The sequence below is a fragment of the Cucumis sativus genome, chromosome 3 (assembly GCF_000004075.3).
Source record: "Cucumis sativus cultivar 9930 chromosome 3, Cucumber_9930_V3, whole genome shotgun sequence".
In the NCBI taxonomy this organism is placed as follows: Eukaryota; Viridiplantae; Streptophyta; class Magnoliopsida; order Cucurbitales; family Cucurbitaceae; genus Cucumis; species Cucumis sativus.
The window spans coordinates 30,343,420-30,357,083 of NC_026657.2; the positions used below are offsets into that span (position 1 = coordinate 30,343,420).

Here is a 13,664-nt window from a genome sequence, read left to right on the forward strand (position 1 = left end):
ATATCAATATTCATTCATTATATCAAAGTAAACACTAGAAAGAGAGAAGGTGATTAAATTTGTTTCTCTGAAGTGCCAAAAACCAACATGGCATGATAATAATATGAAAATGTTATTTATTATTTTCTAGTATATAATAGTTTATTTTCAATTACATGTCAAAATATCTCTCAACAACTTCCTACCATACAAATAATTTATTTGCAAAGTGCTACTAACAAATGTAGGGGGGTCGATGACAGTAGCACCATTTTTTTTACAGCACAATTTCATCAAATTGTTGTTACTTGCTAGTTGCTGTTTTAACATTTTTGTTGCAGCAGATGCCAGGATTCTTTGTTGTTTTTTGATAGGGGCTATGATATCCTCTTTGGAGGTTTGAGGGTTGAGTCCGTCAGTGTTTAAGATTGCCAACAGATCAATTTTTTTTTAAGATTCAAAAAAATTTGGAAATATTGAATTTCCTCTTTAGCTTATTTCAATTTCAATGTTTCCAAATTTGTTTGTTAGTTTTATTTACTTAATTTGTTCATATTCAACATAATTAAAAAAAAAATGGTTTTTATAAATAGGTTTTGTATTCTCACCATAATTTCAATGATGACATCGAAAAGGTAAATGCCAATACACATATTTCTTAAATCTATATAGGAATAGTAACCATCTTCTTTTAAAAATAATATAAGTTTTTTTGTGTGTGAAAGCTAAGTAATCAAAGTCATTTGTTCCTTCTAAACTTTACTTAAACTAGTTTGAAAAAATCCATTGTATCCATTTACGTAGTTATTTTTCATCAACTAGTATAATACATTCTAGAAGAGTGCGATTAAGGAAAAAAAATAAGCATTTTGGAAAGTGCAAAACTAAAACAACGTTATAATATAATAGGAACCTCAACATCGCTAATTTCAATTTTGTTCACCCTATGTTGTATAAAAATAAGGTTCAATAAATAGTAATTATATGTTCTCTTCCTACTAATTGAAATTGCAATGGAAAGAGAAAAAGATAATTTACTAGTAATACTAAAATGCCAATACACATTTCTTCAACTTCTATGTTAAAAATATCAATTTTGTTCCAAAAGTAATACAAGTCGACTTTGTGAAAGTTAAGCAACCATTGTCATTTCTCCGTCTAAACTTTGCTTAAAATAGTTTGAAAAATACTAAAACTCATATCACTCAAACAACATACATCAAACAATGACTTACAATAGTGAAACCTGAAAATACTAAAAATCATAATTGATTTCCTCCTTCCACTGATACCAAACTCTTAATGAAAAGATCACGAGCTTCGATTCTGTGAGGTTTTACATAAGTTACATCCCCTTCTATTTGGAGCTTTTTGAACTGCTGAGTTTTATTGTTATACATAATTACATGTCCTTCATTAGATTCCATTAATAGTTCTTCACAGCTTACAAACAACAATGGGTGCTCAACTCCAAAATGAGGGTCAATCGTCAATAGCTTCGACCACGAAACAACACCATATTCATCATTCTCCATCTCCCAAATGTCAATATTTGTCTCATTACTTTCAAATGGATAAATAAAAAGAACAATGGATTTATTCAAAACCCTTAAACTTATTTTATGCTTTTTGTCATCGTAGCTCTCCGATAATGAAACTTCATCAAAAATCACTTCACTCATATCAAATGTTATAATATGGTCTGCTTCGAAAATCATTGGTTCACCGTATCCCCACCAATAAAATATTCCTTCGTGATACATATCAAATGTACATGTGCTTGATGCACTGCCACAAATATCAGGAGCTCCAATTTCTCTCCATTTATCTTTGCTCAAATCATAAATTTCCACTCTCATCCTGAATTCTGCTTGTCCTCGACAACTCACAATTCTAACAACTTTGAAATCACTAGATTTTGCATCATACCCAAATCCGATAGTAAATGGTATTGCAGAGTAATAATCAGGATCGTCATGATGGCAACCACGAAAGATAAGAATCGATGGCGGAAGTTTATGAAACTGTCTAGTCATAGGATTAACGAGGAACACATCGTCACAATCAGTAAGACAAACTAAGCCGTGAGAATGGCCACAAAGTTCTAAAAGTGGATCGATCTCTTGGAATGTCAAATTGATGTCCATAATAGACACAGATCCATTGAGAGAGAATTTGAGGATGGAGAACACAAGTTCTTGTTTGCCAGAGTGGTTAGTGAGGACACGATTGACGAGGACATGTTTATGGGGAAAAGAATCTAAGAGATGCTTTGTTACAAATTTAGGACGGTTGATAAGATCATACTAGAATTTGCGAGCAGACTTGAATCGAAGAAGAGATTGTGGTGGAAACCACCATTATTGATGTGTTTATGATGGAAATATTAACTGTAAGAGAAAAGAGTAAAATAAATAATAAAAAGAGAGTTATTAAAATCATAATGTTGGTTTGTCTAAAGAAGAGAGAGATGAAAAGTGTAAAATCCACTGTGCACTGTAACTATTAAGAGAGATTAAAAGTGTAAAGTCCACAGCTCAAGAACATACAAGAAACAATATTGTTCTCTTCAAATTCACTTTTTTTTATAAAACTTCAATTTGCTTCCATTGGTTTTTTCTCTTATCTACGAACCAGAGAAATAAACTCTTTATATAGTACTCAAGAAACACTTTCTAAAAGATGTATTTGAACAATTACATGTATCTAGGAATGTGTTACCCATAATGTATGTAGCTTATTAATTTCGAAGCTTGGCGAAACGGAGAAGATGACATGTGTTTAGGGGTTTTTTTCTTCCATATTTGGTTTCTTAGTTGGGCTGCCATATTCGGCTGAAGGGCTTTTCTTTATTCATTAAAATTTAAGAGGGGGTAGTGAGCTGAAATGGATCAAATTAGGTCTACGACTTTTTATCCTAATAATCGAATTTAGTATACTTTATTACTAATAGTCTAAACATCTAACCCAATTATATTAACTCACATCTAACCCAACTATATTAACTCACATCTAACCCAACTATATTAACTCACATCTAACCCAATTATATTAGTCTATAAGTTATTGCAAACTCCATGTATCTACAGAAGTCATTGATTCATGGGTCAAAAGTCATTGATTCATGAGTATGAGAACAGAGAAAAAAAAAAAACACATTTCACAAAATTTCAACAAGAAACACAATACTCATCTACTAGGAGACATCATACCTCACACGAAGATTGATAATTTATTTGGAACAGATTCAAAATGTGGTGGGGTGCATATTAGGGTTGTGGTTTTAAAGAGTGGTACATGCGAGATCATAGAGGTGCCAATTAAGACTTAAAATGTTGCAGTTTTGAAAGGGAAAAATCGGAAAGTATATATGGAGAAATCAAAGAGAGTATACCTCTGTCTCCAGTGTGATGACTACGAAGGGGTGAGAGAGACTGATGGATGAGGAGGGAAACTAGAAGGACGATGGGCGAGACGCGGGCATTCGTTGCAGCGGTGGTGGAGAACGATGAGTGGGTTTATGTGTTGTATAAAGAAGGAGGGAGAAGAACCCAAAACAACAGAGAAAACGACGTTGGTACAAAGCAATAGAGATTAGAGACAGAGAGGAAAGGGAGAGGGAGAAGGAAGGAGAGAAGCGTTCTTTTCTTTTCTTTTCTTTTCTTTTCTAATCTAATGCTGAACCCCAACCCGAACCGAACCTTCCGGGTGAGTGATAATTATGGTTTATGAATAAATCCAAACCGAAGCGAAAATGACAATATTATCCTCAACAAACTTCTTTGTGGAGAACATATTTCCGCCAAAATTTACAAAGTAAACACTCGAAAGAGAGTGTTAATATCAATATCAATATTCATTAAGTAAACACCAGAAACAGATAAGGTCTTATTAATATTTGTTTCTCTCAAGTTACCAAAAACCAACATCCCATCATAATAATACGAAAATGTTATTTATTATTTTTTAGTATATAATAGTTTGTTTTTAAGTACATCCTAAACCAACTTTCTACCATACAATTGATTTTGCACAAGTGCTACTAACAAATGTAGGGCAGTCGATGAGGGTAGCACCATCTTTTTCCAAACACAGTACAATTTCATTCAACTGCGACTTGCCCGTTTTAACATTTTTGTAGCAGCGGATGCCAGGATACTTTTTGGTTGTCCTTTGAATAGGGGTCATGATGTTTTGGATTCCAATGTTTTGGGAGGTTTGAGGGTTGAGCCCGGCAGCCTTTAAGATGGCCAACACATCAAATTTTTGTAGAAGATTCAAAGACATTTGAAAATATTGAAATAAGCTAAAAGGAGGATCTGAACATTTTCCATGAAAATTCCATTCATGAGTCCAAAATTCATTGTTCATCCCACCTTTTAAATCTGGCCAAGATATATTCAGTTGTCTTTCAAGTAATAAAACCTAAAATTAAAGCATGTTACAACGTTATATTAGTTAAAATGTTAAAGATAGATTAAAAAGAACACATACAAATATTAAAGAAGATGGAAACCTTGGTATATTTCGTTATTGATTGACAAAGAAGATGAGCATTACTGTGATTACTTGGCCACAAGCCATGAATAGTGAACTTGGCTTGAGGCGGAGTATGACATGGAGAGACACGAGCGCCAGTATTACATACATTCGGCCCCCACTGTTCCACGAATTGGAAGAACTCAAATGGAACGCCGCCATTAACGAACACCACCAAACTCAAAAAGTAAATAATTAAAATAGATTGAGTCATTGAGAATTGATAGAAGAGAACAAAACAATGAGATAGAAGAAGGTGAACGGAATGAATGAAAAACAAGGGTATATATAGACTTATGATGTGTCACTTATACCAAAAATTGTAGAAGTGCTTTTAGAAATTAAAAGTGATTCTAATAATGTGGAGGGTAAAACAAATATTAAACTTGAAGAATTGATATTACATCTATTTGTATGTATAATGGATTTTAAAATAGTGTGATTAAGGAAAAAAATATACATTTTTGAAAGTATAAAACTAAAACAACACGTTATTTCACATCAATAAAACCTAAATAGAAAACAATATGATATTTTATATTATGACCAAATCAATTATTCGTTTTTTAATAAATTCATTCTATGATGTATAACAGTAAGATTCAATAAATAGTAATCATATAACGACGTATAACCTTAGGATTCAATAGATAGTAATGATATGTGATGTTTGTGGGTGAGGATTAAAATTGGAATGGGAAGAGATTAGAGAGAGTTTTTAATGATAATACTAAAACAAGTAGAAAAGAAAAATAAAATAGAAGAATAGAAAAGGAGCTTTTATAAAAAAGAAATATTATAATGAATAAACAAAGTGGGTAAATGAGAATTGAAGGTGCATATGAAAAAATCAATGCAAAAGTGACATTAATCATTATTGTTAAAAAATGAGAGGCAAACGAAAACAAAATAATATATATAGTAACATATTTTTCTTAATGAAAAATAATTTTGTAATAATATTAATAAGTGTTGTAACAACCAATACTACGAGAATAAAAAATATGATATTTGTAATAGCCATATAATGATTGTATAGCTGACAATTATTTGTATATACCTAACATATAACATTTTTCATTATATCTTCGTGTTTGATTTTTTTTCCTCGAAAAGAAAAACAATAGGTGGGATACATTTCAACATTAATAATAAGTGATTTCTTTTTCTTGAAAACAAAACTATAATATTGTATAGCTAACAATGATTTGTAACTACATGACCTATAAGAATTGAGATTTCACAAGAGAATGATCTGATTTGTAACATGAAATACATCTCAATATTATCAATAATATGAGTAATACACTATTTAAAAATATAGACTATTATTAATATATAATAATAATCAAATTGGTTCATATGTTATGATATAAATTAAGGATTTCTTAAAAATGCCACCAACAACCAAATAAGCAAACTAATATTATTATTAGCTAACCATAAAAATAGTAATTATATTATATTTTCTATATTTTACAAAAACTAACTATTAATATGGATTTAAATTCATTATGCTAATTCTATTCAAATTATTGGGTTTAGGATCAATCATTATTCATTTGTTAATTTTTTGTAACTTAATTTGTTAATATTTCAACAAAAATTGAAAAAAGAAAAGATGTTTTTATAAATAAGTTTTGAATTTCTTAAAAACAAACATTCCACCCAAAAACAATACAAGTTTATTGTGTGAAAGCTAAGCAACAAACGTCATTTGCTCCATCTAAACATTAATTAAAATAGTTTGGAAAATACTAAAACTCATATCAATCAAACAACATACATCAAACAATATGACTTACAATAGTAAAACTCGAAAATACTAAAAATCATAATTGATTATATCTTTTCCTCCTTCCACTGATACCAAACTCTTAATGAAAAGATCGTGAGCTTCAAATCTGTGAGTTTTTCCATAAGTTACATCCCCTTCTATTGGAAGCTTTTTGAACTGCTGAGTTTTATTATTATACATAATCACATGTCCTTCACTGGACTCCATTAACATTTCTTCACAGCTTACAAACAACAATGGAAGCTCAACTCCAAAAGGAGGGTCAATCGTCAATAGCTTCGACCACGAAACAACGCCAAATTCATCCTTCTCCATCTCCCAAATGTCAATATTTGTCTCATCAGTTCCAATAATTGTCTCATAGATTCCAATATTTGTCTCGTTACTTTTATATGGATAAACAAAAAGAACTATGGATTTATTCAAAACCCTTAATACTATTTTATGCTTTTTGTCATCGTAGCTCTCCGGTAATGAAACTTTACCAAAAATCTCTTCGCTCATGTCAAATGTTATAATATGGTCCTTTTCGGAAATCCTTGGTTCACCGTATCCCCACCAATAAAATATTCCTTCGTGATACATATCAAATGTACATGTGCTTGATGCACTGCCACAGAAACGAGGAGCTTCAATTTCTCTCCATTTATCTTTGCTCAAATCATAAATTTCCACTCTTATCCTGGATTCTGATTGTCCTCGACAACTCACAATTCTAACAACTTTGAAATCGCTAGATTTTGTATCATACCCGAATCCGATAGTAACTGCTGCAGCAGCGTAATAATCAGGATCGTCATGATGGCAACCACGAAAGATAAGAATCGATGGTGGAAGTTTATGAAACTGTCTGGTCATAGGATTAACAAGGAACGCATCGTCACAATCGGAAAGACAAACTAAGCCGTGAGAATGGCCACAAAGTTCTAAAAGTGGATCGATCTCTTGGAATGTCAAATTGATGTCCATAATAGAACACAGGTCCATTGAGAGAGAATTTGAGGATGGAGAACACAAGTTCTTGTTTGCCAGAGTGGTTGGTGAGGGCACGTTTGATGAGGACATGTTTATGGGGAAAAGAATCTAAGAGATGTTTTGTTACAAATTTAGGATGGTTGATAAGATGATACCAGGATTTGCAAACAGACTTGAATCGAAGAAGAGATTGTGGTGGAAGCTTGGATAGAATTTGAATCACAACATCAGAAACCACCATTATTGTTATGTTTACGATGAAAATACTAACTGTAAGAGAAAAGAGCAAAAATTAAAATCAATAGAAAAGAATAGAGTGTAAATGTGAAGTTTTACCGTGAAGAATGGTGAGGCTTGCAAAGAATGGAGTGCGGTGGAGATTGGAGATCAATCTACCGTTGTTTCAAACAAGAACCTGAGGGAGGAAATGGAGAAGATGATAGATGTCTTTAGGGTTTTTCCTTTTTCCATATTTGGTTTCTGAGTTGGGTTGCCATATCGGGTGACAAAGGGAAATGACCAATTAAAACGTTTCATTTCAAAAAAATCACAAAAATGACAGATCGTTTTTAGGGTTTTTTATTTTCATATTTGGTTTCTTAGTTGGGCTTCCATATATTGTTTAAAGGGTTTTTTGGTTTTTCATTTTCATATTTGGTTTCTTAGTTGGGCTTCCATGTATTTATCTAAAGGGCTTTTTTGGTTTTTCATTTTCATATTTGGTTTCTTAGTTGGGATGCCATATTCGGCTACTAGATGATGTTGAGCCACCATTATAAGATGCACCCAGATACTTGCAAAACAATAGTTAGCACTTAATAACTTGAACTCAAAAATACATGTATTAATCATCTTTTTAGAATTAGAATTGTATTGTTTACCTAAGAACTTGGTAAAATTTGTCATTTTTAGATCTCACTTTCCCATTCCAAATTTCAAAGTAACCTCTCCATCATTCCGACATTTTTTACATTTCACCAACCTAATCAATTGCCTGTCAAGTTAGAATTTGCAAGATAATGTAAGCATTTTAAAAGATAAAGACACCCTATATTACCGTTTCTGAAGTTCTTTCGATTAACCCCTTCATCCCCACATTTGCTAAACTAAAATAGAAAATTAAATAAACAAATAAAATTTGCAACCGTCGTTCTATTTGTAAATAATAAAATTATCCCCTAAAATCTATCTCACAATGAACTATATATATAAACACATGGGATATTTAGGCAGTTGAATATTCACAAGCACGCATTGGGTTACCAAAGCATGAATGGGAAAAAGGGTGTTTAGAATGGCTAGTGGTTTTTGCCTAAAACCATCACCTACCAAGACCGTCTATATAAGGGCAAGGGCAAATGAGAAGGTTCGAGAAAGCTACATTTGAATATGTAATATTAACTAAAATGGATATTTAGCTACCCTACCACTGCTCTCACCTTACTGAATATCCTAAAAACAGGAAAAACTTTGTAAGCTATACACAGACAAAGCTACAGAATGATATGGTGGAAGAGAGGAATGGAGAGAGGAAGGGGGAGATTAGAGGGAACCTCACACCCTTCCATGGTTGGTCACAAGGGAGCACCTACAACCCGACACGACGGAACCGTTTTCTGAAGCATGGATGTCCCTTTGAATGTCACCATCTGGCAACAACTTCTTCTATAGCTGCTGAGCTGCAGAGAGTCGACACAGAATTTCATTTAGCCGTGGCTGGAATTCAAACCGTTTCAGATAATGAATATGTGCTATTCTTATGATCCTTGAAGTATGTACCTGGTCTGGTTTTATTCTCTCAAAACCAAATTTTTCAGTCCAAATGGACTCCGCTTCTTCAGCAGCTGGTAGAACAAGGCATTTGACTTTCAAGAAAGCTAGCAGCCTCTCAATGCACGAAAACAATGTTTGGAAGTAGCCCTATCATCGTTACATGTAGAAAAGAGTCAAATCAGAATGGCCAACAGATTGCAAACTCTTGATTAGAAAGTCGAAGAAGAATTCAAAAGCATTCCAAATTGCTTTACAAACTCGTAATAAGCCATGGTGTAGGGAAAAATCAAAGAACGCAGTATAAGGTAATTGTCACAGGCAAAAGCAAAAAACAAAAAAGAAATGAAATTGACTGCTCAGACCTTGCCATGGTTACCATTACTTGTCGCAACCAATGGCAGCTCTGCAATATCTTGCCCAAAAACTTGAAGGATTGCAGCGGATACAACAAATGAGCTGTGCAATATAAAGAAAGATGTATGTTATTAGACTTTGTAACAGGTAATGGGTCGCATCGATAAGCTAAGATTCTTACTTGACAATTAATATGGCACAATACATGCCTCCAAACTCTTGTCCACCAACATCCCTCCTGTCAGAGTGACAGATAAGAACACAAAAATACATATTACCATTAATAAAACTGGATATGGCCACTACTATTCTTGCCGTCAGACAAAATAATAATGAAATGTGTCACTAACCCATAAACCATGGCTGGAATAAGATCACGTCCACGTGTTATATCAACTATAGGATCAAACCGATATTAAAGAAGATGGAAACCTTGGTATATACTATTGTTGACCGACAAAAAAGATAAGCATGGCCACAAGCCATGAATAGTGAACTTAGCTTGAGGCGGAGTATGACATGGAGAGGCACGAGCGCCAGTATTACATACATTCGACCCCCACTGTTCCATGAATTGGAATAACTCAAATGGAACGCCGTCATTAACGAACACCACCAAACTCAAAAAGTAAATAATTAAAATAGATTGAGTCATTGAGAATTGATAGAAGAGAACAAAACAATGAGATAGAAGAAGGTGAATGGAATGAAGAATAAACGAAGAAAACAAGGGTATATATAGACTTATAATGTGTCACTTATACCAAAAATTGTAGAAGTGCTTTTAGAAAAGAGATTCTAATAATGTGGAAGGTAAAACAAATATTAAACTTGAAGAATTAATATTACATCTATTTGTATGTATAATGCATTTTAAAATAGTGTGATTAAGGAAAAAATATACATTTTGGGAAGTGTAAAACTAAAACAACACATTATTTCACATCAATAAAACATAAATAAAAAACAATGTGATATTTTATATTATGATCAAATCAATTATTCTTTTTTAATAAATTCATCCTATGACATATAAGAATAGAATTCAATAAATAGTAATCATATAACAATAGAATTCAATCAACATTAATCATATAACAATTGGATTCAATCCAATAAACAGTAATGGTATGACCCTAGAATTCAATAAATAGTAATAATATATAATGTTTGTCCACAATAATTAAAATTGCAATGGAAAGAGAAGAGAGATAGTTTTTAATAATAATACTAAAACAACTCCAAAAGAAAAATAAATTAGAAGAATAGAAAAGGATTTTAAATATATATATATATATATATATATATATTATCGTAAATAAACAAAGTGCGTAATTGGAATTCAAGGTGAAAATAAAAAAATTAATGCAAAAGTGACAATAATCATTATTAAAAAATCAGAGGCCAACGGAAAAAACAATATATTAATGGTTTCTTAAAAATGCCAACACTAACAAAATAAGCAAACTGATATTATTAAATTATTAGCCAACCATAAAAATAGTACTTATATTGTATATATATTTTTAAAGAAAAAACTAATTATTAATATCCATTTAAATTTATTTTGCTAATTCTATTTAAGTTATTGTGTCTAGGATCCTATCATTATTCATTTGTTAATTTTGTTCACTTAATTTGTTAATATTTCAACAAAAAAATTAAAAAGGAAAAGATGGTTTTATAAATAGGTTTTGTATTTCTTAAATCTATAGGTTAAAAATAAACATTCCACTCCAAAAGCAATACAAGTTTATAATTGTGTGAAAGCTAAGCAAGAAACGTCATTTGCTCCATCTAAACAATAATTAAACTTGTTTGAAAAATATATAACTCATATCACTCAAACAATCTACATCAAACAGTATGACTTACAATAGTGAAACCCAAAAATTCTGAAAATCATAATTGATTATATCTTTTCCTCCTTCCACTGATACCAAACTCTTAATGAAAATATCATGAGATTCGAATGTGTGAGGTTTTACATAAGTTACATCTCCTTCTATTTGGAGCTTTTTGAACTGCTGAATTTTATTGTCATACATAATCACACGTCCTTCACTATATTCCATTAACAGTTCTTCACAGCTTACAAATAACAATGGATGCTCAACCGTCAATAGCTTTGACCATGAAACAACATCATATTCATCCTTCTCCATCTCCCAAATGTCAATATTTGTCTCATTACTTGCAAATGAATAGATAAAAAGGACAATGGATCTATTCAAAACCCTTAAACTTATTTTATGCTTTGTGGTATCCAATCTCTCCAAGTGAAATTTTACCAAAAATCTCTTTGCTCATGTCAAATGTTACTATAATTTGGTTCACCGGTGGAGATGTGTGGCCATCGATGGAGATGGTGAAGATTGGGGATGGGGTTATCGTGAAGAGGTAGAGAGAAAGGGGAAAAATAAAAGAAATAAATATTTAATAAAAAGTGGGAGGAAATTGAAATTGGAAAAATTTTGCTAGTTTTAACGACTAATTTTGTTGCAAAAACTATTTAATTTGAAACAGATTAAAAATTAGTCGCTAATAATAATCTTTCCTGACATAACTTTTTTTGTCACTAAATTATAAATTTCTTGTAGTGGATCACACCAGAATTTCAGTGATGATATCAATAAGGTAAATGCCAATACACATATTTCTTAAATCTCTATGTTAAAAGTAACCATTTCCCTCTAAAAGTAATACAAGTTTATAGTGTGAAAGCCAAGTAACCAACTTCATTTGCTCCTTCTAAACTTTACTTAAATCTATTTTGAAAAATACTAAAACTAATATCACTCAGACAATATGACTTGCAATGGTGAAACTCGAAAATACTAAAAATCATAATTGATCATATCTCTTTTCCCTTCCACAAATACCAAACTCTGAATGAAAAGATCATTATCTTCGAACCTGTGAAGTTTTACATAAGTTACATTCCCTTCTATTGTAAGCTTTTTGAACAGTTGAGTTTTACTGTTATACATAATCACATGTTCTTCACTGGACTCTGATAACAGTTATTCACAGCTTACAAACAACAATGGGTGTTCAACTCCAAAAGTCGGGTCAATAGTCAAGAGCTTTGACCATGAAACAACACCAGATTAATTCTTCTCCATCTCTCAAATGTTAATATTTCTCATTAGTTTCAAATGGATAAACAAAAAGAACAGTGGATCTATTCAAAACTCTTAAACTTGTTTTATGCTTTTTGTCATCATAACTCTCCGGTAGTGAAATTTTACCAAAAACCTCTTCACTCATGTCAAATGTTTTATATCAAGGTCCACTTCATAAATCATTGATTCACCGTCTCCTCGTCAATAAAATATTCCTTCGTGATACATATGAAATGAAGGTATAAATCTTGCTCTGTCACAAAAAGAGGGTGCTTCAAATTCTCTCCCTTTATCTGTGCTTAAATCATAAATCTCCGCTCGCATAATTTGTCCAAAGTATTCTCCAAATAATCCTCGACAACTCACAATTCTAACAACTTTGAAACTGCTAGATTTTGAATCATACCCGAATCCTATAGTAAATGGTACTGCGAGTAGTCATCAAAATCGCCACAACGGAAGATAAAAACCGAAGGGAAAAGTTTATGAAACTGTCTAATCATAGGATTAACGAGGGAAGCATCGTCCCAATCAGTAAACAACCTAAGCCATGAGAACGGCCAAAAATTTCTAAAAGTTGATCAATCTCTTAGGAATGGAAAACTGATGTCAAGAACAAACACAAATTCATTTAGTGAAAATTTGAGGATGGAGAACACAATTTCTTGTTTGCTAGAGTGGTTGGTGAGGGCACGTTTGATGAGAACATGTTTATGGGGAGAAAAATCTAAGAGATTTTTTGTTACAAATTTAGGATGATTGATATGAGCATACCAAGATTTGCAAACCGACTTGAATCGGAGAAGAGATTGTGGTGGAAGCTTGGATAGAATTTGAATCACCACATCACAAAACCACTATTATTGATGTGTTTACGATGTAAGAGAAAAGAGCAAAAATAAAAATGAATAGAAAAGAATAGAGTGTAAATGTAAAGTTTAACCGTGAATAATGGTGAGGGTTGCAAATAATGGAGTATATTGTGGAGATTGGAGATCAATCTACCGTCCTTTTGAAGTAGGGCCTGACGGACGAAGTGGAGAAGATGACATGTCTTCAAAGTTTTTTTTGACATATGTGCTATAAACTTAATTATTATAACTTGTTTTGTTGTTTTTGCA

The 13,664-nt window shown here is 32.0% G+C and overlaps 3 protein-coding genes across 6 annotated transcripts; all 3 read right to left on the reverse strand.

Annotated features, from left to right (window-relative positions):
- Nucleotides 1-1,020: 1,020 nt before the first annotated feature.
- LOC116402411 (F-box protein CPR1-like) lies at nucleotides 1,021-3,668 on the reverse strand. Of its 2 annotated transcripts, none has more exons than XM_031881626.1 (2): nucleotides 3,374-3,668; nucleotides 1,021-2,369 (listed from the first exon to the last, which is right to left on the reverse strand). In XM_031881626.1, exon 2 carries the CDS (start codon nucleotides 2,124-2,126, stop codon nucleotides 1,242-1,244), a length of 885 nt encoding a protein of 294 aa, XP_031737486.1. In that variant the 5' UTR covers nucleotides 2,127-2,369; nucleotides 3,374-3,668; the 3' UTR covers nucleotides 1,021-1,241. The 2 variants fall into 2 exon arrangements, with proteins under 2 accessions (XP_031737486.1, XP_031737485.1); XM_031881625.1 differs by having other exon boundaries at nucleotides 3,192-3,668.
- Nucleotides 3,669-3,885: 217 nt separating this feature from the next.
- On the reverse strand, nucleotides 3,886-4,768 carry LOC116402901 (ribonuclease MC-like). Its single transcript, XM_031883333.1, has 2 exons — nucleotides 4,496-4,768; nucleotides 3,886-4,404 (listed from the first exon to the last, which is right to left on the reverse strand). The coding sequence occupies exons 1-2, from the start codon at nucleotides 4,730-4,732 to the stop codon at nucleotides 3,991-3,993; spliced, it is 651 nt and encodes a 216-aa protein (XP_031739193.1). The 5' UTR covers nucleotides 4,733-4,768; the 3' UTR covers nucleotides 3,886-3,990.
- Nucleotides 4,769-6,180: 1,412 nt separating this feature from the next.
- LOC105434963 (F-box protein CPR1-like) lies at nucleotides 6,181-9,842 on the reverse strand. Of its 3 annotated transcripts, XM_031881611.1 has the most exons (6): nucleotides 9,769-9,842; nucleotides 9,600-9,656; nucleotides 9,427-9,520; nucleotides 9,071-9,211; nucleotides 7,628-8,970; nucleotides 6,181-7,561 (listed from the first exon to the last, which is right to left on the reverse strand). In XM_031881611.1, exon 6 carries the CDS (start codon nucleotides 7,379-7,381, stop codon nucleotides 6,344-6,346), a length of 1,038 nt encoding a protein of 345 aa, XP_031737471.1. In that variant the 5' UTR covers nucleotides 7,382-7,561; nucleotides 7,628-8,970; nucleotides 9,071-9,211; nucleotides 9,427-9,520; nucleotides 9,600-9,656; nucleotides 9,769-9,842; the 3' UTR covers nucleotides 6,181-6,343. The 3 variants fall into 3 exon arrangements, with proteins under 3 accessions (XP_031737471.1, XP_031737470.1, XP_031737472.1); XM_031881610.1 differs by having other exon boundaries at nucleotides 6,181-8,970; XM_031881612.1 differs by lacking the exon at nucleotides 6,181-7,561 and having other exon boundaries at nucleotides 8,564-8,970.
- Nucleotides 9,843-13,664: the final 3,822 nt, after the last annotated feature.